Source organism: Perognathus longimembris, chromosome 13 (assembly GCF_023159225.1).
Source record: "Perognathus longimembris pacificus isolate PPM17 chromosome 13, ASM2315922v1, whole genome shotgun sequence".
Classification (NCBI taxonomy): domain Eukaryota; kingdom Metazoa; phylum Chordata; class Mammalia; order Rodentia; family Heteromyidae; genus Perognathus; species Perognathus longimembris.
The window spans coordinates 26376205-26399509 of NC_063173.1; the positions used below are offsets into that span (position 1 = coordinate 26376205).

At 42.7% G+C, this 23305-nt stretch overlaps 1 protein-coding gene across 1 annotated transcript in view; it reads left to right on the plus strand.

Moving 5' to 3' along the window:
• The first annotated feature begins 2505 nt into the window (after positions 1-2505).
• Nav2 (neuron navigator 2) overlaps positions 2506-23305 on the plus strand; it is a 702797-nt gene continuing 681997 nt past the window's right edge. The window contains exon 1 of the mRNA XM_048359787.1: positions 2506-2823. Coding sequence (XP_048215744.1) covers positions 2749-2823 — 75 coding nt within the window. The 5' untranslated portion in view covers positions 2506-2748. The remainder of the gene's footprint in view (positions 2824-23305) is intronic.

Genomic DNA, 23305 nt, shown 5'->3' on the forward strand with positions numbered 1-23305 from the left:
TTGACATTTCTATACAATTATTCGTGAGGACAGCTAGGATCTATCATGTGTTTCAAACTCAGGCTATTTGTGAAAAGCTGAACAACACTGATATTTCCAGCTCAGCATGTATATAAACAAGAACTTGGAAGTCTGACCAAGGTTCACATTTCAGACCTACAACTTCCTAGCTGTGGGTCTTTAGGCAAGTTATTTAACTTCTCGTCTCATCTTTAATACAGGCTCAAAAAAATCCCCATTAAAGCAAAACAACTGGCACATAGCAAAGGGCTTCACAGAGATTTGTTGGATAAATATGTAAAGCAGTAGATAGCGCCTGAGATACTAAAACATTCAATACATGTAATCAGTTAATATATTCAATTCATGTGATTCTTTGGTTGTTTACTCTGTATCAGTAGGTGATCTTGATCTTTTTTGTTATCCATAGCTGTACTTCACAGATGAGAACTCTGAAGTTCAGAGAGGGTAAGGTATAAGTTCAAGATTACACAGGGAGGATGTTGCAGAGTTGAGACTCCATCCCGGCTACATCTGCCTATGGCTTCTAGTTTGAGGTCTCAGTTGGGATTTAGGAAAGGGTAATGCTTAGAGTTACTTTGCAGTTTACTTATGTGATCATTTGGAATTAAAAAATATAAATATGTGGGTCTTTTATTTTTTGCCCGAGATCTCTTGAAGGAGGGGTGGTCATCATGGTGGTGAGCAACCAGAAAGTCCTTAACTATATGCTGGGCCCACAGAGGGTTGTAGTTAAACTTCCTCTAGTGTCAGCTCTCTACAGGAACCCCCTCATGTGGAATTCAGACACTCATTGATTCTTAACATCAACTAGAACCTTGTCACTTTGCAATCTGTTGTGGCCTGGTGTTCCCTAGGGTGTCAGATACTCCTTCGACTTAAAAGTTGACTTAAAAGAGGGGCTATACTAGCCCCTCTTCCCCAAGCATCCCCCAGTGTCTTTCTCCTCACAAGCCCTCTGTGGCCCTCTGTCTCGTGTCTGCCTTCCAACTTGCTTTGCCTTTGAGATGTGTGGAAGCCTTTTGTGAATGAGGATGGCTCCAGCTTCATTCTAAAGTAAGGGACTGGTCAGAAGAGCTGCAAGGGAGGATCTGGAGGCTGGTACTGCCTCAATTGTAGCATGGTTAGAATATGGTTTAAAAGGTTTTCATGAAATGACTGCCTTTTTTTGTTTTAGTAACACATTTTTTCCCTCTTCTCCCTGTAGTCTCAGTGTGCTGGGAAGAGGCATTCATTTTATTTTTATTGTTACTGTTATTAGAGAGGTGATGTACAGAGGGGCTATGCTACCTAAGTCAGGCAATGAGCACATTTCTTTTTGGACAATGTCACCGCTTTCCTTGCTCTTTCTATTTTTTCCCCTCCTATCCCTACCCACAAGTTGTATACTTCATTGTCAACATTGTACCTAGTGAATATCACTGTTTCATTTGTTTTCCAGAAGAGGCATTCTTAATGACTTATTCATACCTCTTCATGGAAATTATAAGACATCCCTCCAACCCTGCCACCATGACCACTTCCAAATCTTTCTTGGGAGTGCATAGCCAGCATGAATGTTGTCTTTCCTTGTAGAGTTTCCCCCACCATCCCTCCAAGCTTCTGTGACGTCAGGCAGGAGGTGACTGGTATTAGTCTCTGTTCTGCCTGCAGGTTCCCAAGGCAGGGAATGCACTCCAGCTCTATAGCACAATTGCTTGGCAGCCCTCAGCTGATCTAGGCTGCACTCCTCCACTTCCCCAGTGGACACTGGAGTCTTATCTGCCATTCACTGTCTCCTGCTGCTGTAATTGGGGGGAAAATGTTGATGCTTTTGACCTCACAGACCATTGCTTCTCAGTCTCATCATTCATTGGTGCCTTATTCCTATTACGGTGATGCACACCGCGTAGGTTCGAAAGGTCACTCTCTTCCAGCTCTGAGGTGCTGCTTCAACAACAGGAGAAATGGGGAGCTCCTGAGGCCCCGCCTCCAGGTTGCTTGTTCATGGTTGTGATCAGGATATTGAGGGGCTCGGAGGAAGATCGCTGTGCCGGCTGCTGCTTGGTTTAGGCCTCACTGTGTGGCTCCAGATGGTGGGCGCGACCCCTCGAAGCTGTGCTTCTGCACGAAAGACCAATCTGACTGTTGAACGTTTTCTCCTCAGGTATGAGTCTCACTCCATGAAGGAGGATGACAGCCGAGAGGGGAGACGCTGCATTGATGAACGCCTGCAGGAACCGCGCGGGACGACTTGCCACACCGCCTTTGTGGTGATTTATGGGAGCCAGGGGCTGCTGGAGAGGGATGTGGATGCCATCAGCTCTGTGGATTAAATGCCCATTTACATCGTTATTGACATATAAATTATCCGTGCCAAGGAGACAGGGAGCAAACGGGTTTCTGGGGCAGTAATATGGCATGCGCCCCAGGAGATGGACTCTTCTTTGCCCAGATCTGTCCTTTGGGCTCTTGTGAAGTGAACCTGAGACCTATAGTAAAAGCCCAGGACCCAGTTCTCAACAATGTCAGCGGCAGCCACCCTCATTGCTAAGTCAGCGGTGGTGAACGAGGTTCTCCAGTGGCTTCTAAGAAGAGAGCAAGACCTTTGAAGAGGTGGCCCCGATTTCCTTGGCTGGCTGGAGCTGTGGCTGGTGGTGTGCATGTATCGCTCTGCCCTGGGTTACTTTGTTGTTCTGTGGATTTGGAAGCATCGCTGAAGAGGAGAAGGGATTTTATGCCTGGGAAATGGAATCAATTTCTGAATCCAGCCAACAGCAGAAGAAAAAGCCGGTTACTCATGGACTGGAAGATCAGAAGAGGGTAAGTGGCAGGACTTTTGTTGCAAGGTTTTTGATGCCCAGATTGCTAAGTGTGATGCTAAGACCACAGGTGGTAGCTAGAGTTTTGTCGTTCATTGATTATATGTGTTTGTCTTGCTCTAGTTATGGGGGCCATGAAGTGGCTTGTCATTTGCTCTGTCCTGAGTACTTTCTGCCTTGACTTGTAGGTGGTAAAGGAAAGAGATAAAGAAGAGGGGGAAAAAAAACCCACCCTTAATTTTCAGGAGCCAGAAAGGCAAAGATTGTTTTGAAGTCCCTTTGGGTTTCACATATACTTAGTGCCTTTTAGAAATGTTGCTTGTGACAGTGGTGGCTTTGTTGGAGTTGTCATCTGTGTGGTCTGCTGGCTCTCCTATTCAGGGATCGAAAACACATCTTACTGAGCTCTTTGGCCCTGTCTTTGAGAATGTCACAGTTATGTAAAATGGCCTGTAGAGAATAGGTCACCTGCTGTCATCAGTCTAGGAGGCACAGCCACCCAGGATTTGTATCTACCAGTTAAAAGTTCAGCTTTTAAAGCCAGGCACTTGAGAGTAGCAGTGAGATGCTGGTTGTCTAAGAAAGAAACTAAAGTTGAGTCTCTTCCTTCCCTGGGCATAGCTAGCATCAGGGATGAGCAAGGGTTAAATATGCCTAAGCAGAGCCAGAGTCTGGGCTCATCTGAAAATAATTCCTGAAATTTTCTTTGAAATACTGGGCCTGGTAGAAAACTTCTGTTCTCTCAGCATTGTTCTCTCAGGATATCCCCTCTCCTGTGAGTTTCAAAGATAGGCTCTTCCTGGTGTGAAATACAGTGAAGATGAAAACTGGCTTCCCAACTCGTCCTGTTATATTTTAGTTGGCTTTGTGTATGTGCATGTGTGAAAAGGATTTGTATTGAATTTAATTCTGACTTTCAAAGGATAAAACTAAATTGAAATACATTTTTAAAAACATAGATACTGACTCAAAGAAAAATCCACCCCCAAGACAGCATTTGGTGTAATTCCAGAGAGAATGCTCACTATCTCAGGTGCCTAGATAAGTGGAGTTTGTTTTGTGGTATTTGGTTTATTAAGTGTGTAGCCTACCCTATCTGTTTCTATTTCTACAGAAGGTTTCTGGGAGATAGGAGGAAAATCGACCATTGTGAGCAGAATCTGGGATTGACTCCATTTGATTGAGTATTAACCAAGTTTTGTATCTAGACACTTCATGGAAGAACATTTGGGACCTCTGACACTGTAGAAAATTTTAATTGGGCTGGTATACTGAGATAATATGCAATTATGATGGCTTCTCCTTGGCTAGGTATAGCTGTCTGTATTTCCCATCTGTTCTTGGCTCTAGCTGTGTTGGGTCCACATGTACTGCGGAGCCTCTGGAAGTAGAATATAACCCCAAGTGAGTCTCGGTGGCAGCTGGGGTAACATCAATTGGTCATGCTCAGCTGACATTCATTTTAACTTGAACTCTAGCCGTCATGGTGATTATTAAATTTATAATGATATATGTAAGATCCATTTTAATGACTCTCCATGCTTGGGTGAGCTCTCACTTGTGCTGACAAAATAAGGCTTAAGAGAGTATCACATTTCATTTTCTACTGAATTTTCCGGATAGTGCTTGAAACTTTGCTGAGAAGGAATTAGATTGGCTTTGCTGATAGGCATTGTGATTGGGTTTCACATTGCTCCAGCACAACTCAGGGCATCTAGGAATATTGCCTCTGCAGCAGGCTTCTGTTGGTTCCTGCATGGGCAAGCGTGTGTTTGTGGGTAAACACGGACTCTATTTGCATCAAGTGTGAAGCAAAACAAACCTCCCAGCATGCAGCCTGGAGTGTCTTGTCCAGGATCTGAATGGCGACTCTGCAGTATTTTGGCTCAGATACCATGGGTAAGCAGAAATCCTCTCTTAGGGGAGATAGGCTGAAAATCCAACAAAGGCATCCTGAAAGCATCCACTGGAGGAGCCTGCTTACGGTACCAAGTGCTCACTGGCATCAGTTCCTGCTGGCAGTGGTGTGTGTGTGTGTGTGTGTGTGTGTGTGTGTGTGTGTGTGTGTGTAGGGCAATGGACCATTGTGGGAGAAACTGAGACAAGGCAGAGGACTAGTTGGTTTAAATTTTGCCATATGTCCTACTGTCTTGAGATTCTTGTATATTTGGTTATTGGTTGGCCCTGTTGTATTTCATATGGATGGAGAGGCTCATTCAGGACTTGTCTGGGAACCCTGCACTTTGCAAACATTTTTTTTTTGGTGTGGCTTCTGTAGTGAAGAATGCCAAATAATGCTGGTCCACATGCCAATGGCACTGTGCACTAGCTGTGTGATCCTAACAGAGCTACTTAGCCTCTCTGATCTTCAAGGTTTACATTTTCACTGAAAAACAATAGCATGTAATTACAGGGATATTGGTAAAATGGGTGAAATAAACTGACAAGGAGCTTGATTTGGGCTAAATATTAGGAATGTGTCTGTTTTATATATCCACAAGACAGGTTGCAATGTTGGATAAACTTTTTGTCTTTGGATGGTTAAATGTAGTTTTGTTTTCAGATAGTAAAGTAATATTTATACATTGTAAAAAATGCAGCATATAAGTTTCTGTTTTCTCTAATTCCATCCAGTAGTGACTGCTATTAACAGCTTGGTCAGTATCATTCCTGAGGGTCTTTAGCTTGCTCGTTTGCTTATTCTTGGTTTGTGTTCCTTAATACAATGGAAGCACACTAGACATACCTTTAGGAAACTTGCTTTTTTACTTAATACAGTCTAGATTTCTATCTGAATCATTACACACACACCCATCTAATGCCTTTAATGATAGAGTAGAGTTCTACTATGGACATGATATTTATTTAACTAATCCTGTATAGATGTACATTTAGGATATTTTGTTTCTGCATCAATGAATTTCAACATTACAAAACTTAGGGATTTATGAATGGAATCAATAAAGCTAGTATTCACTAGCCAGGCAGGATGCCTTGTTTCCCAAGGTTTTCATTCTAAGCTGTGTTCCGCTCTGTAACTTCCTGCAATGATGGGCATTTCTTCATGGTGCATATCAGTAGACACCAGCCACGCCTGGACACTGAACACTGGAAATAGGGTTAGTGTGATTGAGGACCTAGGTTTCTAATGTTGAGTTTTAATTAAACGTACATAGCCATGTGTGTATGGTGCCTGCCAAGTTGGCTGGTGACAAATAGCAATATTGTCACTTTGCAGACAATGACCCATGCTCTAAAGCAAAATAAATAGGACAACATGATGACATGGAAGATTATTAATTTTCAATTCCTCCCTTTCTGGAGGTGTAAGTTAATCCAATAAAGCACACACTTCTAGAGTTCACAATCAATGTTTTTTTTTTTTTTTATACAGCCACCACACAAATTTAGATGTGGCACATTTCTTGCCCCTGTTGGGTAAGTTTACCTGGATGTTAGCAGATGCTTCCCTGAAGAAGTATCTTCTGACCAGAGCAGAAACCAGGAAGGGACCAGGAAATGGACCGCAGGTGTGAGCTGACCACTTGCACCATCCACTGGGGACAGGCACCAATCAGAATTCTTGAACTCATCTCGACCCCATTTGGTGACATACCTTGGTACCACCTATGGACAGCAGGTCCCTTTGTTGCCCACCCTGTCAAATTCAAATTCTGTGCCAAAATCCAGGAAAAATCCAGAATGGCTTAGGGGCTGTAAATTGCCACAGAGAGAAATTCATCCAGGTAAGTATTGTTCTGTGCTACAAGAATCCACTTAAGTAGCACAGACGGGAGAAGTAAAATTTCCCCGACAGACCCCATTGATCAGTCAAGTGAATGACTTTTTGATTGATTTTTCTCTACTTCTCCTTAGAAGTTTGTCCTTCACAGGCAGAGCTTTCCTACAGAGGATGGGCACTATAAAAGAAGAATTGTTTGGGGTGTTTGAAAGATGCTTGATGACTGAGTGATGGCAAAGATGGTTTACTGTGAATATTCTCCTGGCTGTCAGCCTCTCAGCAAGCAAGTTTCCTGGAGCCAGTTTTGAAAAATGACTTTGGAAAGGGTAAATTCAGGTTTCATGTAATTAAAATGTAAAGGCTCGGCTGGCGTTCTCTGGGCTGCCAAGGCCCAGCCTCCCAGTCATGATCACCCTGCCTGCCTCTTCACATTTGTGTCCACACATCCTCCACTTCTTGTCATCTGTGGCTGTAGCTCAGCATGGTTTGACCTTTTCTGTCACCTTCCAAGCCCACCACTGTTCACCCAGATATCAGCCATGCACTTGCTGTAAGACACGCTGTGAGCTACCCCTGTCTCTTCTCCCACTCCTAACCATCCTACTTTCCTGTCCTGGAATTTCTATGTGGATTGCAGCAAAGCCTCCCAGCCAGCTTTTGTTTTTATTTCTCTTTCTTTGGTCTGCCATTTATTCTTGCCCAGATGTCTTTTCCTACTTTCTCAGAAAACACCACAATCCCCAGCCCTTGGCATTTTACACTGTATCCAGCTTGTAGGGTACAATGGATAAGAAGTAAAATCTCACTGGAATCTTGGACTTCAAACCTGAACACATTCTGTGACCTCCCTGTGCTGCTTCCCCCGTGTTATGTATTTATGCACAGCATATAAGATGCAAGCACTTGGCTAGTATAGTCAATACATAGGAATTGCTATGATTATTGTGTTTCCATTCTTTCTGACCAAAATCATCTCCCCTTGCTAAGTTCTGATCACTAAACAGGTCTCACGTTACCCCCCTACTTCAGAGTCTACATTTATGTCACATCTTTCCAGAGAGCCTTCGCTCCCAGACACCTCAACACCCCTTCATGAAGAATAAATCCTCCTCACAGTCCCATGCCTTGCTGAAAGAGCCCCAGTAGCACCCTCTGCATCCTCCTTATGTCTCCCATGTTTTCCCACATGTCATGTCCCACCTCTGTACTAGATTGTTGGCTCCTTGAGGAAGAAACTTATTTTGTCCATTTCTCCAGCCCTAGTTCACAGTGAGCCCTCAATAAGTATTGGCCAAATGAATAAATACAATGTGTTGTTTTGAGATTCCTTCCCCGCCCCCCCCCCCCCACCGTAATGTTGAAGGCAAATCTGACTCTTTTAGCTTTCAGATACTATCGTCTCACGAACAGAGGGAGGTAGAAATTAGACTTGTGTGGATGTTTAGGAGTTCTCTGCAGGCATTGAAACACTTGATTAAGGAAGTCTATTCTGGGTCTAGTGAGTGAAATAAGAAGAGGTGTATTGAAGTCATGTTTTGAAGGAGGAAGCAACAAGACTTACATTAGTGATGACCTAACCTCAGATATAGCTAACCATGAATACAGCAGTGGCTAGAGGGAATTGGTAGTTCTCTGGATGAAGTGACATGAAGCAATGACACCTTTTTAACACTTCTGATAGAAGGGCCTTTGTGCATGTTTTGTACCACTGGAAAAAGGAAAAACAGGACAACTGTTATTCCTTCAGACACAGAAGTAAAATAAGACAACTCTGTGTGTGTGTGTGTGTGTGTGTGAGAGAGAGAGAGAGAGAGAGAGAGAGAGAGTGAGAGAGAGAGAGTGGGAGTAGTGGGGCTTGAATTCAGGGCCTTGTGCTCTTGCTTAGTTCTTTTCCCCCCACCAAGGTTGATACTCTGCTGTGAGACAAATCTACACTTCTGGCTTCTTGCTGGTTAATTGGGGAGAAGAGTCATGTAGACTTTTCTGCCTGGGCTAGCTGTGAACTATGATCCTCATATCTCAGCCTCCTAGGATTACAGGTATGAGTCATCAGCACATGGCTACAATTGGTTTAAAGTAATCTTGGGGCTGAGAGGGTGAGGAGCTCAAGTTATAGCTCTTGGCTAGCAAGCTCAAACTGAGAGTTTATGCCCACTAACAAAAAAAGTTATCTTCCTAAGCTTAGATTGCTAGAGTTAGTAAACTTTTCAGAAAGTATTAAAAATTAGCTCAATAGGCTGATAAGAAAAGTAACTAATATATATTTCACAACTGCTCTGTGCCCGGGCACAGAGGTGTTACCAGGTGTTCCTCTTGCTTTATCTAATGTAGCTCTTCCCCTGGCCCATCATGTAGGTTTTATTGACCCTTTTTTTTTTTCCCAGTCCTGAGGCTTGGACTCAGGGCCTGAGCACTGTGCCTGGCTTGTTTTTGCTCAAGGCTAGCACTCTACCACTTGAGCCACAGCGCCACTTCCAGCTTTTTCTGTTTATGTGGTGCTGAGGAATCAAACCCAGGGCTTCAAGCATGCTAGGCAAGCACTGTATCATCAAGCCACATTCCCAGCCCCTACTGACCTATGTTATACATGCAAAAACTGTGACTAAGGGTTAAACATCTTTGAGTTTCCACAAATTGTATCGTCTTCTAGATTCTAGGTCCTCACTGTGATTTTGCCTCTTAGGTTTATATGTCTAAGCTTTAACCTTCAAATGATCTTTTTCTACTCTTTTGCAGTTGTGTATGGGTGCATTGCATATATATATATATATATATATATATATATATATATTCTGTAATAGAATTAGCCTGTATGACATTTCACAGATGTTCACTCACCCAGGAACTATGTCTGTACAATTCTGCAAACAAGGGCTTCATGCTACCAGACTCACGGAGATGAGTAAGTCACAGGCTGGTGGCAAGACTGAGATGCTTTAGAAGAATTATCCTCTGCCTCAGTGATGTGAGCTCTGGGGTGCTGATGGCAGACAGACAACCAAAGATTAGCTCCTTAGTTCTTTCCAAAGGAGTGGAAATACTGACTCTTTGGCCTGTCCTGTGCTGCTGCTGTCCTTTGCAGCTAGGGAAGCAGCAGTTACAGCTTGATCTGCCTTCTGACAGGTCTTTTGCTGGTATGAATGGAGGGGTGTTATCCAAGCACTCAGGGGTGGATGCTGAAGATCTATCACAGCACATTTCACACATCAAGGAAGAAGGATGGGAAGAAATCTATAGCTAGATGCAAGTCAATCAGAGAACTTTGAGTCCTTATTTAGGCACAGGGCAGAAAGAGAGGACTATAAAGGGGTCAGGCTGATTCTCTTTCCTCATCTCAATGGGGGACAATGTAAGGCAGCATAAGGTTAGTCATTATTCATCACACATTTACTTACTGAGTGCCAGCCAGGTACAGCAAGAAGCATGGGAGCCTTGGTGGTGATGAGATGATGAGCTTAGACACTTGGCAGTTCCAGTGTTGTAGAGGTGGGGAGTCAGTTCAGTCAGCAGCATCAGTGCAGTGTTGATATTAAGTGAGTGTTTTTATGATTTGAAGAGGTCCAAGAAGGCTCCCTGGAGGAGAAAGAACCAGAGCTCTGCGCGGAAAGAGCTGAAGGTGGAATGCACTAGATAGAAGACTAAATAAACACCTCTCTGGAAAATGGATGTGGTCTTTCTATAAGGCTTGCAACTAAGGTGGATGCTGGTTAGGTCCTTTAGGAAGCAATTACAGCTCAACAAGGTCATAAGGGTGGATTCCTATATGAAGTCATAATGAAGGGGGCAGACACATCAGGAAGGCAGGCACACAGAGCAAAGGCCACACAAGAACATAAGTAAAAGGCTGCTGTTTGCCATCGAGGAGAACAGTTCTAGGAGTACACAATCTTGCTGACATCTACGTCTTGGCTTTCCAGACTCCACAACTGTGAGATAATGGATTTGTTGTTTAAGTTGCCCAGTTTGTGGAATTTTGTTAAGACAACCTAAGAAAATTAATACATGGTGAAGAGAAGGAGACTTGGCTTAAACTTGACTATGAACTTCCTGAGGGTACACACTAGATCAGTTGGCTTCCACAATGTACCTGGAGTCCCAAGGACCTCATAGGAATACCTAATAATGATTTAGGAATTTGGTAACCAATTTCTACTCCAAGGCAAAGACAGCAGGAAGGAGAAAGTGGATACAGATATGAGGGAATAGCATTTGGAGAACACAGCTTGATCGGGCATCTTGTGGGTTATCACCTTCAAAGAGACATGGATCTCAGTCAGGTGTTAAGGTTGTGAGTCCCACAGTTGTGTTTGGGAGACTATGTCTAATGGCCCAGTAGCCTTTTCCATTGTCTTTCTAATATGACTGGGTATTCCTCCCACAGGAGAGCAATCAGTGCTATCTCTTGGTGGATGGGGTACCTGAGGCACAGACAGGTAAGTGAACTACCAAAGTTCACAGAGCTTCTTAATAACCAGAGTAAAGAAGATCTTTGATCTTTGATCCTATTCTTCCCCCAATTTATGGTTACTTTCCAGGGAAGGGGGATGGCTTACCTCATCAGGCAGAAATACAGTGAAGAAAATTTAACTTAAAACATTGATTTTAAAGAGAATGGAAAACTTGGATTAACAAGCCAAGCATCTACCAGGTGGCCACTCCCATTTATTTGAAGAACTCACAGAAGTTGGCTCTGTGTGCATCAATATGCTGTATTTACTTCACCCTCCAGTTCTGTCTTTCACTGGCTTCCAGAAATCAGGTTACTGAATGCTCAGGATGAGAGAGGGTCAGGACTGATCATAACAAGGAGTATGCAGAGTCAGCTCTCCAGCCGTCATCCTGTGGAGGGATACCGGGTAGCTTCATTTACTAAAGTACTACTTTTTCCTGCTGCTCAGTGCTATTTCCATGCACTCCTGTTTACCCTACCTAAGTTTAAACTGAAGCAAGTTTATAAGTTTAAACTGAAAGGAGAATAGCTGTCACCTCAGATGATTGGTATTTGTTAACAACACAACTTTGGGACTGTATTACATTGGATAATTTATTTAATCTTCCTAATCTCCGTGTCTTCATGGTAAAAATCAGGAAGCTAATAATGAAGGCCTTTGGTGAGGATTATGAGATAAAATACACTTGAAGTACTTAACATAATTAACCCATAACTATTAGATGATAGCTATTGTAATTCTCATTATTCAGTTACCTTTATTTGGCAGACTTCCTATAAATGGAATATTTGGGGAATAAGATGGGGTTGGGACTGAGAGACTGCTGCTAGTACATTTGGGTTTATATCTTTGGATAACTGAAGGTCACATAAAATTCCTTCTGGTTTTAACTTCTGTTACTGAACAGCTTCCTAAAAGAAAGTCTGCTTTTCTGCTTTAGAAGGATCCTGGATGAAAGCTGCTGAATCTTTCTTTGTGTAGCATTCCTATAGGAACTACCTTGACCTCAACATTCTGCACTTTAAATTATAATTCATAGGGCTCTTATACATAGGGAGTAAGCTTTTGTGCAAGCCTAAGACACCCCTTGCCAAGTTGCGTTTTTACTAGAATATGTTTTATTAATTTGGTTTGTTATACTTTGTGGCATCTCTTAAAGCCCTAGCACCAATGGGGAGAAATCTGGTTACCTAGAGGTGAGTTCAATTAATCAAGGTTTTTCTGAACCCATCCCACGTTACTTTCCTCTGAAATCTTAGATCAGATTCTTCCATGCCTGGGGTTTGAATCAAAATAATGACATCTCTGACTCCTATCCTCAGGGCATTAATTTTTAATCCTCCTCCTCTTTGGGATAATTAAAAGGAGAGATGTGGGGGTTGGGAAGGGAACTGGGAGCTGATGAGGATGGCACATTCAGAATGGATGCTTTGACGAAAGCTGCTGCTTCTAAAGTGAAGGAGTGACACTGAAACTTGGCAGCTGAATGCTGAGTCCATTTGCAAGGCTGACATAGAGGCAAGGCCTGGGCCTGGGGCAGATGGCTGAGGAGACCAGTCACAGTAGATCCTGGACAAGGGAACTGGGGTGCCTGGGGAATAAGCCAGAGTTAGGCAATTCCATGTGTTAGAGAAGGGAGTTGGGAAAATCACTGGCTTATACATGGGGAAATCTCTCTTGGGGAAGCTGGGTAAGTAAATGCTAGTTACTCAGAGCCTTGTCTGTTTTCAGTATTATTGCTCCCTGGAATTTCTGGGGTCACAGTGGGATTTTCAGGGCATGACTCAACATCTTGATTAGAAGTATCAGTATCCTCAATCCTTCATCTCTTGTGATGCCATCTCAGAAATACCAACCTTGATATCTGGGAACATTGTGCCTTTTCACTCAGAATCCCAGCCCTTGGAAGTGGAGGTGTGGTGCAAATGGTATAGCTCCAGCCTTTAGCAATAAAACCCAGGTAAGAACGTGAAGCCCTGAATTTATGCCCAGGTCCTTGATAGTTTCTTAGATAGTAAGGGGAGCTCTTTCAGAGACCCCCCCAAAAGGGGCTTACTGGGAGCATGTGGTTTTAAGTTTAGGTTAAAAGTATTTTCCTCTTCCTGCCATTATTATAATTTTAAATTTAATAAGCAAAAATCTTAAGTGACAAGAGAAAATATTCATGAGAAGCTAAAAAGTAGAACATGCCTTGTACATCTTACATATGTAAACCTTCAAGTAATTAATTGTTTAGGCTTGCTTTTTCTCCCTAGCCACTCAGCAGTATGTTTGTTTCTGTATTCAGAGCACATATTACAGTGTTTGGTACATAATAGAGGATCAGTAAATATTGTGTTTGCTGAATGAGTGAGAGCCAGCATTCTGCATGGACATAGGTGAAAAGGAGAATTAGGACTCTCCTTTGACTTGAGCTAGACTCTTGTGATAGGAGCCAGTAGAAAGGAGGAGCTGTCTTTGATTGCATGATGGGACCAAGAGTATCTAGGACACTTAGACACAAATGTTCTACATTTATAAGTCTACGTGTGGGGATTTGGAATTATGAAGACACAATCTTATGGCTGTGAATCTATTATTCTACTCCCAACAGAGACAAGCCTTTTCCCTTTCAGCTTCCAGGGGTGTCTGGTGATATGTGACCTGGAAGGTTATTTCATTGATATCAAGAGTGGACTGATCATTTAGGGGTGAGATGAGGGGCAAGAATAGTGGCTTGAATGTATCTGAAAGGATGTACTGAAAAATATTTGGTGAAAACTATGCCCTTACATATTTCAGCGCAGTGGGGCAAATTGTGAGTGCAGGTAAAGATGGAAGCCTATGGAATGTTCTGGAATGAAGAAGGCATTTGATACAACCATTGATTAAGGTATACCTGGACTCACCCAAAAGGCAAGGTATATGATTTTAGGCCTATAGAAATGATATCCAAGAGAAACAATTTGAATACTAACCATGTTTGAGAAGGTCAGGAATAAGACTTTGAAATGCTGGATGCTTGTGAGTTTGTGACCGGCAGATCATTCCTCTGCTGCTTAGTGTCAGTCCCTTTCCCTCTTCTTAACACTTTGCTTCTACTGTTATTCCTAGGTTCGTTCTCTTTAATACTGACTGTAATTATCCCCACCTGTCTCATTTACCTCCACTGTACACTGGGAGCTTCCCTCTGGCTTCTTAGACCCATGAGAGGATCTGATTGGCTTGTCTAAACTGGTTGGCCTAGAAGCTGGCTGACTTCTTTGACCTGTCAGGCTCCTTTAGGCCTGTTCAACTTGACTTTAGTCTAGACCTCTGTTCTGACTTTGCCCTGTAATTCCTAGTCGTATTAAGAAAAGCCCAAGTCAGTGGAGGAATCTCCCCACCACTGATATCTGATCACATTCCTTATACCCTTGTCTTTGATGTAGAAGTCCTTGACCTGCAGTCAACAAGAATCCTGCTATGTTAGTTTAGCAAGATTCTCATCCCCTTCTCCATCCTCACCTCCTTTTAGTAATTTTTCTTCCATGGACCTCCCTCACTTTGCTTGTTGCCTATAAGTCTCTTATAACTGATTGGACTGTCTTTGGCATATCCAGAGTCCAGTCCAATCAGTTCCTTTGCTACAATACCTTTCTTGTGGTAGTCTTGAATAAAGTATTTCTTACTATCTAAGCAACTCTCAGAACACTTACAGTTTTTAAAAGAAAGCTGGTCCAAGAGAGATAGGTCAGCCTCTGGGTGGTCTGCTCTTGAGTTCTGTGTGTGTCCTTGATTCAATCAATCATTGCAGGCATGGCAAAGTGTTACATGGTGTAGACCCTAGCCTTTAGGCTGGATTTCTCCGGAGACAGGTGTAACTGGATGGAGAATTGGCATCTCTAATCCATTGGGTATTATTTGATGGAGAGAGTGGCAGAGGAGGCTGGAGAGCAGGAACAGTGCTCTAGGGCATGTGGTCAGGAGGGCGTATGAATCATCTGGTGACTAGCTTCTTCACTGGATCATCCCCATCCCTGCTTTTATAGATCTTAGAGTCCAAGGGGACACCCAATATCACATGAATAATGAATTATATCTACTTAGGTTCCGCAAATTGGCAAGTAAAGTATATGAGTGACGATAGACCTTTCAATAGTGGAAAATAGGAGGCCAAATGGTGAGGTGGCAACTTTGGCAAGTAGAACAGTCTGGCAGTTAATCCCTGATTCAATATATTTGCCCATTTGATCATAGGAAGGCTTCTTAATCATTACTGATTAACTTGAAAAGTGGGTATAGTAATTGTTTCTACATTATAGAGTAATATTGAGATCATGTCTGTGAACTACTTAACCCAGACCTGGTATATGATCTGAAGTGAGCTTAGCTTTATCTGTGTCTGAGCTCAGGCTGAGCCTTGAGAAATTTCATTTTTTTGTTGTTGAAGTCTTAGTGAGTCTATTCTGGAATCACCACTCTTTGTTTACAAAAATCTGAAAAAATAGTTGCAGTTGCACAGCCTTGGTTTCCATTCCTCATTTGTTTCCTCCCAGAGTAACAGCTGTGAGTGGAGGGATTCCTTCTTGTCCTTGGGCCTCAGTGTCCTGTTGGACTGGCTGGTGTTGCCTTATACTGGGATTTGGGATGTGGGTCACTATGATGGGGTAACTTCTGCTTGGAAGGCAGGGCAAGCTCCCAACTGTAAAGTATCTCATTCCCTAGATGCCTTCAATGATCCTGAAGCCAGGCCCAGGGAGCCAACTCATTCACTCTATAGACAGAAATTGAGAGGGCTCAACAATTTGAGCAGTGGCTGTGTGAGCCCTCTCCTGCTGTGTCCATCAATCACTGACAGGTCCCTGATAGGACAGCAAAGAGGGAAATGGCAAGTAAACAGTTTGCATTAGTAAAACCACAAGATGCCCCTTTCCTATGGTAATTGCAAGAAATCTCATTTCTCCCATGTTCCTGGAGTATTTTCCCATTCAGATTCCTATGGAGTCCTCAAATCTTATCTGCACATTTGAAGTAGAAAAGATTCACTTACTGGCATTGTGTGGAATTTGCAGGTTTCAAGGATGGTGGCCAAAGGTTGTGTGTCTCCAACTAGGTCAGGAGGATGAAGTAGAGGCAGTGTAGATGGAGTGAAGAAGGTAGAGGGGCAGAGATCGTCATGGCAGAGATTATCAGGGTGTGTGTGTGTGTGTGCCAGTCCTGGGACTTGTCTCTGAGCTTTTTATTGCTCAAGTCTAGCACTCCACCACTTGAGCCACAGCTTCCTTTGGTGGTTAATCAAAGACAAGTGTCTCATGGACTTTCCTGCCCTAGCTGGCTTCAAATCACAATCCTCAGATTTTTGCCTTTCGAGTAAATAGGATTACAGGTTCAAGACACTGGTACCTGGTGCTACTTATTTTTCTAGCAACTTTGAAAATAATGGTCATGACTTTTTGAAAAGTTTATCTATAAACCACCTAAACTGACGTTGAATACCACTATGAGTACACTGATTTTGGTATGGGCAACAATGCCCTGTAGCATAAGTAATATGAAAGCAGCTGTAACAGCATATTTTATTATTACATATCACTGTGTACTTCGCAAGGACCACGGTGACTTTGAGCAACTCAGTTGTCTCCTTTATTCTTCAATTTTCTCATCTGTAAAACTGGGTTAATGGCAGTATCTACTACCTATAGTTGTCTCAAGAATTCAGTAAATTAATAATAAAACTTACAAAGTACCTGGTGCATATTAAATGTGATGTACATATGAGTTAATATTCATTCATTCATTTGATTATCCATCAAATCAACCTATTAGTTAACAATTAATTAATGCTTGGGCATAGTCTACCTACAAACCTTCATTCTATAATCTCTGCAATAATTCCTTTCACCTTAAAGATGAAAAAACTTAGGTTGAGTAGTTTTTACCAAGGCCACAAAGCTAATAGAAGATGAGCTTGAGATTCAAGACAGCATGTGTGGAAGCTCACAGAACTACTGTGATCTGATTCTACCCACAGAATCCACACATACACTGACCACTTTTCTTGTCAGTTCAGTTCCAACAACTCATATCTGGAGTTTGAATGAAACTTCATAATCTCAGGGCTCAGTTCCACATTAGATGCCATTCACAAGTCTAGATCATTCCATGCTTCTGACTGATTGGTTACCACATAGGGGTTTCCATGACCACTTCTTCAGATTTGATCATTTTCTGGAATGGCTCACAGAATTCAGGAAAACAGTTTACTTACTATTATCAGTTTATTCAGAAGGATACCACTCAGTCAAATGGAAGTAGGTGAGAGGGATCCCTGAACACCCAGGCCCTCTGCAATAGCACAACCCTGGCTACATTACCAGCCTGGAAGCTATCCATACCCACTGTAAATGGTTTTTATGGAGGCTCCACTACGCAGAGATGGTTAATTAAATCATTGGCCACTGGTCATTAATTCAACCTCCAGCTCTTCTTCCAAGAGAGATTGGGAAGTTGGGGCTGAAAGTTCCCATCCTTGAATCTTATAATTTTTTTTTCTGGCAATCAGTCCTTATGCATATACTTTATAGGAGCCCCCTGAATCACCTGGTTATCAAATAAGAAATGCAAATAACCAACAGCAATAAAACACAAACAAAATAATAAATAGACTTACCTACTTCTGTCACTAAGGGAATGCCAGTGGTTTTAGTTCCTTTGTTCCAGGAATCAAAGACAGAGACCAAATACATATTTTTCATTTTATGGCAATATCGTATATGCTGGTTCTTATCTGCCATTACTACCTCCCCATGAAGCAAGGCCATGTCCTGACAGAGGGACTCCATCCTACTCATTCCTCACACATGTGGCAAGACTTCCTGTCACCCTGATTGTCCCTTTCTTTCAAATTTGGTTCTTTTATGTGTCCTTGGCTCCTGTAGCTTGCCATAGCTTCTTTGCATGCTCTGAGTTCAGGAGTCCCTGCACACCATGAGAGGTATATTAAAATCTAACAAATCACTTTATAAGTACAATGCATTTTGATCAATGTTATCCCTTCCATTATTCTCCCCCATCTTTCTTAATCCCATCCATACCCTCAAGGTCAACATTTATCAAAGCACAGAACAACAGGAAAGTCACAGTGACCTGGAACAGCCAGATGCAACCGTATGACTACAACTACCACATTTGCACATGCACATCATGTGTTGCAAGCCACAGGAGTTAAGGGCCTGTTTTCTATCATATAGAACACCTGTAGTGTGTTGTTTTGCAGGTGATGTCACCAGGCAGTTATTTTTTTTAAAGAAGCTTACAAAGGACTCTTCTGTCTTGCTATTTTTCTATGAATCTGTCCACTATGCAAAGTCAGATTTATCAAATGCTACAGATTTTTGTGGGGGGCTTTTGAGTTTTCCTCTTTTCTAGGAAGATCTCTGGGGGAAAATGTTATTATTCTTAGTACCTGAGCTTCTTGAGTGCAAGACATTCACAACTTTCCTTCTTTTGGAACAGACTCAGAAATAATCCCAATGGAAGTGACTCCAGTGTTTGGAGTCTCAGATGACAACACACAGGTGACAGTAGCTTGTGTTTGGGACATCTCCAAAACAGAGCATCTTTCCACTTTCTCCCATGCTCCCTCTTTCTCCAGCCAGCTTCCCCGAGGTGCATTCCCAAGATTCAGCCCACTTTTCCATCTGCCAGAAACCTTCCCTGTGTCTTCTTTCTCATTCTTTCTTCCCCGACTCTGTTCAACTCTCTTTTTTCTTTCTTTATTCCCCCCTATCTGATACATGCTTTCACAAAATCACCTGCAAGCTAACAGTGTCTATTATAGAGTCAAAATGATGAAAATCCTGGTGCTGTGAACTGTAGAAAATAACTTTGCCTCTGTGGGCCTCAGTTTCCTTCTTTGCTCATTGGGGGAAATGTCAGGTGTTGCCTCCTGGGCTTAGTGTGAGGATCAAGTGAGGAAACAGGAGCAAGTACTGTGAGACAAACATTCAATAACTTCTGTGCTCTCTGGTAGGATGTTGGGGAGGAAAGACCAGGGCTTAGACTTGGTTCCTACCCTCCAGAGTGGAGCTGAAGGCATACAAATACTGTGTAACTGTTCACTGGACTTTAAAAGGTTTCAAATGCCATGCTTTCCCTTCAGTCTGCTTTATTAGAATCACATTTCAACAAATACAATGTTTGGCTGATAGTTAGACCCATTTTATAGAGTGTATGTGTCAGTGATTTAAAAAAAGGGCTTATTCATGATTGTTTATCTTCCTGGGAAATAAGCATCCAGACAAGGCCTTGTGCTGTCAAAACTTCTGCCCTTGGCTAACCAATATCTCCCAGAATAAGCCTCAGCCCAAAGGGGAGTCACTTTTGCTCACTTAGTGGGAAGTGAAAAGGGGGTCTGGTTCTAGAAGTAGCTATGGAGGGAGAATTATTAGGAGCAACTCTGAGAATGGGAATCTTATGGGAGATGTCAGTAATCAAAATTATTTCTCATTTCAGCAGCCACTCAAAAGAGCTCCACCTGGCCCCTTCCCCTTGGGGAGGTGACCTTTCCCCTGAGCCAGCCTGATGGGCCCAGCTGGGCGAGGAAGGAGCAATCATCAAGAGTCAGGTTACCAGTCAACATGATGTCAGGGCAGCTTCTGGCTCCTAAGGGCCCTGTGGTGGTCTGCATAGAGAGGTAGCAGCTGTGCCCAAAGACTGTGCCCTTCTACAGAACTCTCCCAGGACCAGAGCTTGGAGCGGATGGAGGAGGGCTGCTCCCTTTCCTACTCATATCCTAGCACAGGGCCTATTTCTGTGCTTTCTCTGGGAGGCCAGTTTTCAGAGGAGGGGTGCTGGGAGCCCTTGGGTAGAAGAAAGTGGGGTGGCATTGTTGGAGAAAGGCTAGAGGCTCTGGGATGGTACTGCCAGAGCTGCCCCTGAGAAATGGAAGCAGAGAGGCATTCTGGGAAGAGTTGGGTTTGGAATAGAACAGATGTTAAGTGAAAACCTGGGCCCATCCTTATTGTGGAAACACAATACATTTCAGACATTTAGTGGTCTTTTTGTTAGGAAAGAGGGGTGGGCTTCCTGAGAGATGCTGAGAGACATTGGGGAGCACTGAGCACACAATGACCCCTCACTTCCTGCCCTGCACCCCTCCTCTCCCAAACAGTAAAAGACAACTAGCTGGGGACTGACAACTGCAGTTCAACAGCTGCTTGGATGCTCTGATGATACCTTGTGTCAGTTCTTCACCTTTACATGGGGACTATCTAAAACAAGTAAGTCTGGGTCGATTGCCTTTGATATTTGGGTCTTCAAACTTATCATCACCATTCTACAGACAAGGACACCAAGGCCAGGACCTTTATTTTCAGAGAAGTAGAACCAAGGATAGGTCCCCCAACTCTGGCCACATAGTAGCCTAGATTCATTATTCTCTGACCCCCCCCCCCTGGATGTTCCATCAGCCTCTGAACATTTGAAAGTTCTGTTCCTTCTACCAAGCAAACTATCCACTGACTCTGCCTACTTGTTCTGCATATGAGATAAGGTCAGAGATCACCTCCCACAGAGAGCTTTATTGCTCTTTATCCCTTCTTTACCCTTCCTTTGCCCCCAGTGCTTCCCAGGTCCCCAAGTTGACCTCTGTGGTGGCATTTATCACTAATTCCTTTCTTCTCCTATTCAACAATGAACTTCTCAGGATCCAGGCTAAATCTAACTCATTTGCATGTTTCTGTTCTCATGTCAGGCACATTTAAGTTCTCCAAGAACTGTTCATCAAAGAATGAAAGAACAAATGAGCAAATACCAAGGACGTAATATACTTGTGGTGATGGCTTTTCCAGAGTGGCTTGCACTGGATGGCAGAGCCTTATTCTCAAAGATTTATCTGCCTTCTACTGTTATGGTCTTGTTCTTCCAAGGGGCCCACAGTGCAGCTACTACCTGAGATATCTGTCCAGTCTTAGAGGCCTAAGGATAGAAAGCCCAAAGAAGCCTGAGTGTTTGAGTCTGTGTTGAAGGTGACCCTCCAGCCTTTTCAGGGCTTTGTCCTAGGCTGACATCTTTATAGGGACTGAGTTTCCAGAAGATACATTAATGGAGATGTATTTCACTCCAGATCCTGGTATTCATTCATTCATTCATTCATGCATTCATTCAGTGTTTCGCCTTCCATTAAGGCACATAATCACCAAGTGATGGCCTGCAACTTTATCACTCATGCAGTAATGTGTCACTCAGAGCAGGCAATTAGGTTTTCCCTAAGGCCAGATTTAGGGGTCAGGAGGGCAGGCTGATGGAACATTGACAAGTACTCTGATGCTAGCTTTAAAATATGCAGTAGAATCCCAATATGCCATTTCCCAAACACATGTGTCACAGAAGTCAGTTTGGAGTTAGAGCTGTTTTCTTCTCTCCCCTAGGGCAGCAAATGGCTCACTTGACCAAGAACCCCTGAAGATTCAAAGTCCTAATCATGCAGCCACATTCATTTTGCTTCTGAGTAGAAGCAAACAGGCAGACTTTCTCAAGCCTCCCTGTTCATTTCTGGATGTAGTAAAGAAAGATGGGGGGATGGTAAGGGTCTTCACGGTCCCTTAAATCTGCATAATCAGGAGCTGAGGTGTGTGTACTTTGAGGGAGTCCTTCTAGGGCTATGAGCCTCAGTTTTCTTGTGCACATGATGAGTCTCACTGTATCAGCCCTTCCTCTCTCCCATGGTTGCTATGAAAGTTAAATGTAGTCGTGTCTATGAAGATGAGGAGGATACTAACAACTTATGCCTAGAACAGAGTGTTTTTCCAGTACTTATTGCACACCAGGCACTGTTTGAGTTTTCTTTCTGTAAATAAAGACCTTGTGGTTTGTGGAAGTTAAGTACTTTGCTTAAACTCACACACCAAATAAGTGATGGATAGATTGGTTATGTAACCTGAGAGTCTAAGAGTTGCCCCCCCCCCCAATGTTTTGGGGCTTGAACTCAGAGCCTGAGTGCTGCCCTTTTTTTAAAAAAATTATTATTCAAGGCTGGTACTCTACAACTTGAGTCACAGCTCTATTTCCAGCTTTTTTGTGGTTAATGGGAGATAAGAGTCTTATAAACTTCCCTGACCAGGTTGGCTTCAAACCATGATCTCAGCCTCCAGAATACCTAGGGTTACAAGCATGACCCACTGGTGCCTATCAAGCACCTATGCTTTTTATCACTATCCCATATGTCATTTCAGATGTGAGCTGTGTGCCATTGGACAAGACACTTCTCTCTCTGGTCTTTAGGTCACCTGAAAAGGAGAGAACTGGCATGAATTTAATGCTAACTTCCATTTCAGCTCCAGATTCCAGTCATATTTTGACAAGTACACATATATACAATTCACTGAAACTATTGGTTCCTCCCAGGTCTGTCTTCTTTGAGATGGAAGGACTTGACCATTTGCAGACTGAAGCTGAGAAAGTATACCAGCTAGCCAAGCAGATTGTAACAGACATCTAAATAGCAGAGCTGAGCCTCTTAAGTGGGAAATGGATGTTGTAATACAAAGGCAGTTAGCAGGGTCCTTGGAGGTTTCAGCAGGATGTAATTATGGTTCCTTAAAAATAAAGGCTTGCATATGTTTTTGAGCAAACTTAACAGATGCCCGGATGTCATGTCTGTATTCTTTAGGGAGTCTAGGATGACTGATTTTCCACAGCAACTTTTCACAGCACATTGGAGTAACCCATTGTAAATCAATTCCTAGTGAGCAATTTAATGAAAACTCTCATTGATGATTCAGATTAATAATCATAAAACCTTTATAAAATGACCACAACTTCATTTCTGCCTGGTCTACTTTGTGTTAGATAAACAAGATAGATAGTTCTCTCTGTAGTTACAACTGAATATTATTGCTTAAAAAATCCTTAGCTAGGTCAGTTCATGAGGAGTTAGGTTTTTCATGTTGTGTGGTTCATTTCTGGCACACTATGCTTTGTAAACTTTCGTGACTTCCTTAGAGATTTTCTTTGAGCTTTTTTCTCTAGGGAGATCTTCTAGATGGTGCAGTACCATTTTATTGTAGAATTAAATGTGTATTGATTAAAGAATCAATGTCCAGTTAAGGCAGTTTAGGGGCCTTTTCTTACCCAGTATACTCTATCTGGAAAGTCTCTTGGAAACCCATATCCTCCTGAGACTATTGAGAATAACAGGTCTAGTTTCCTTTTGAGGGCACATGACATCTCTTTTCTTGCTGAGGCTCCATCCAGTGTTAGATTTCTAATCAAATCTGTGGAATTGAGTGGCTTTTGTTACTCAGATCAGTTGTATTCTTCTGAGTTCA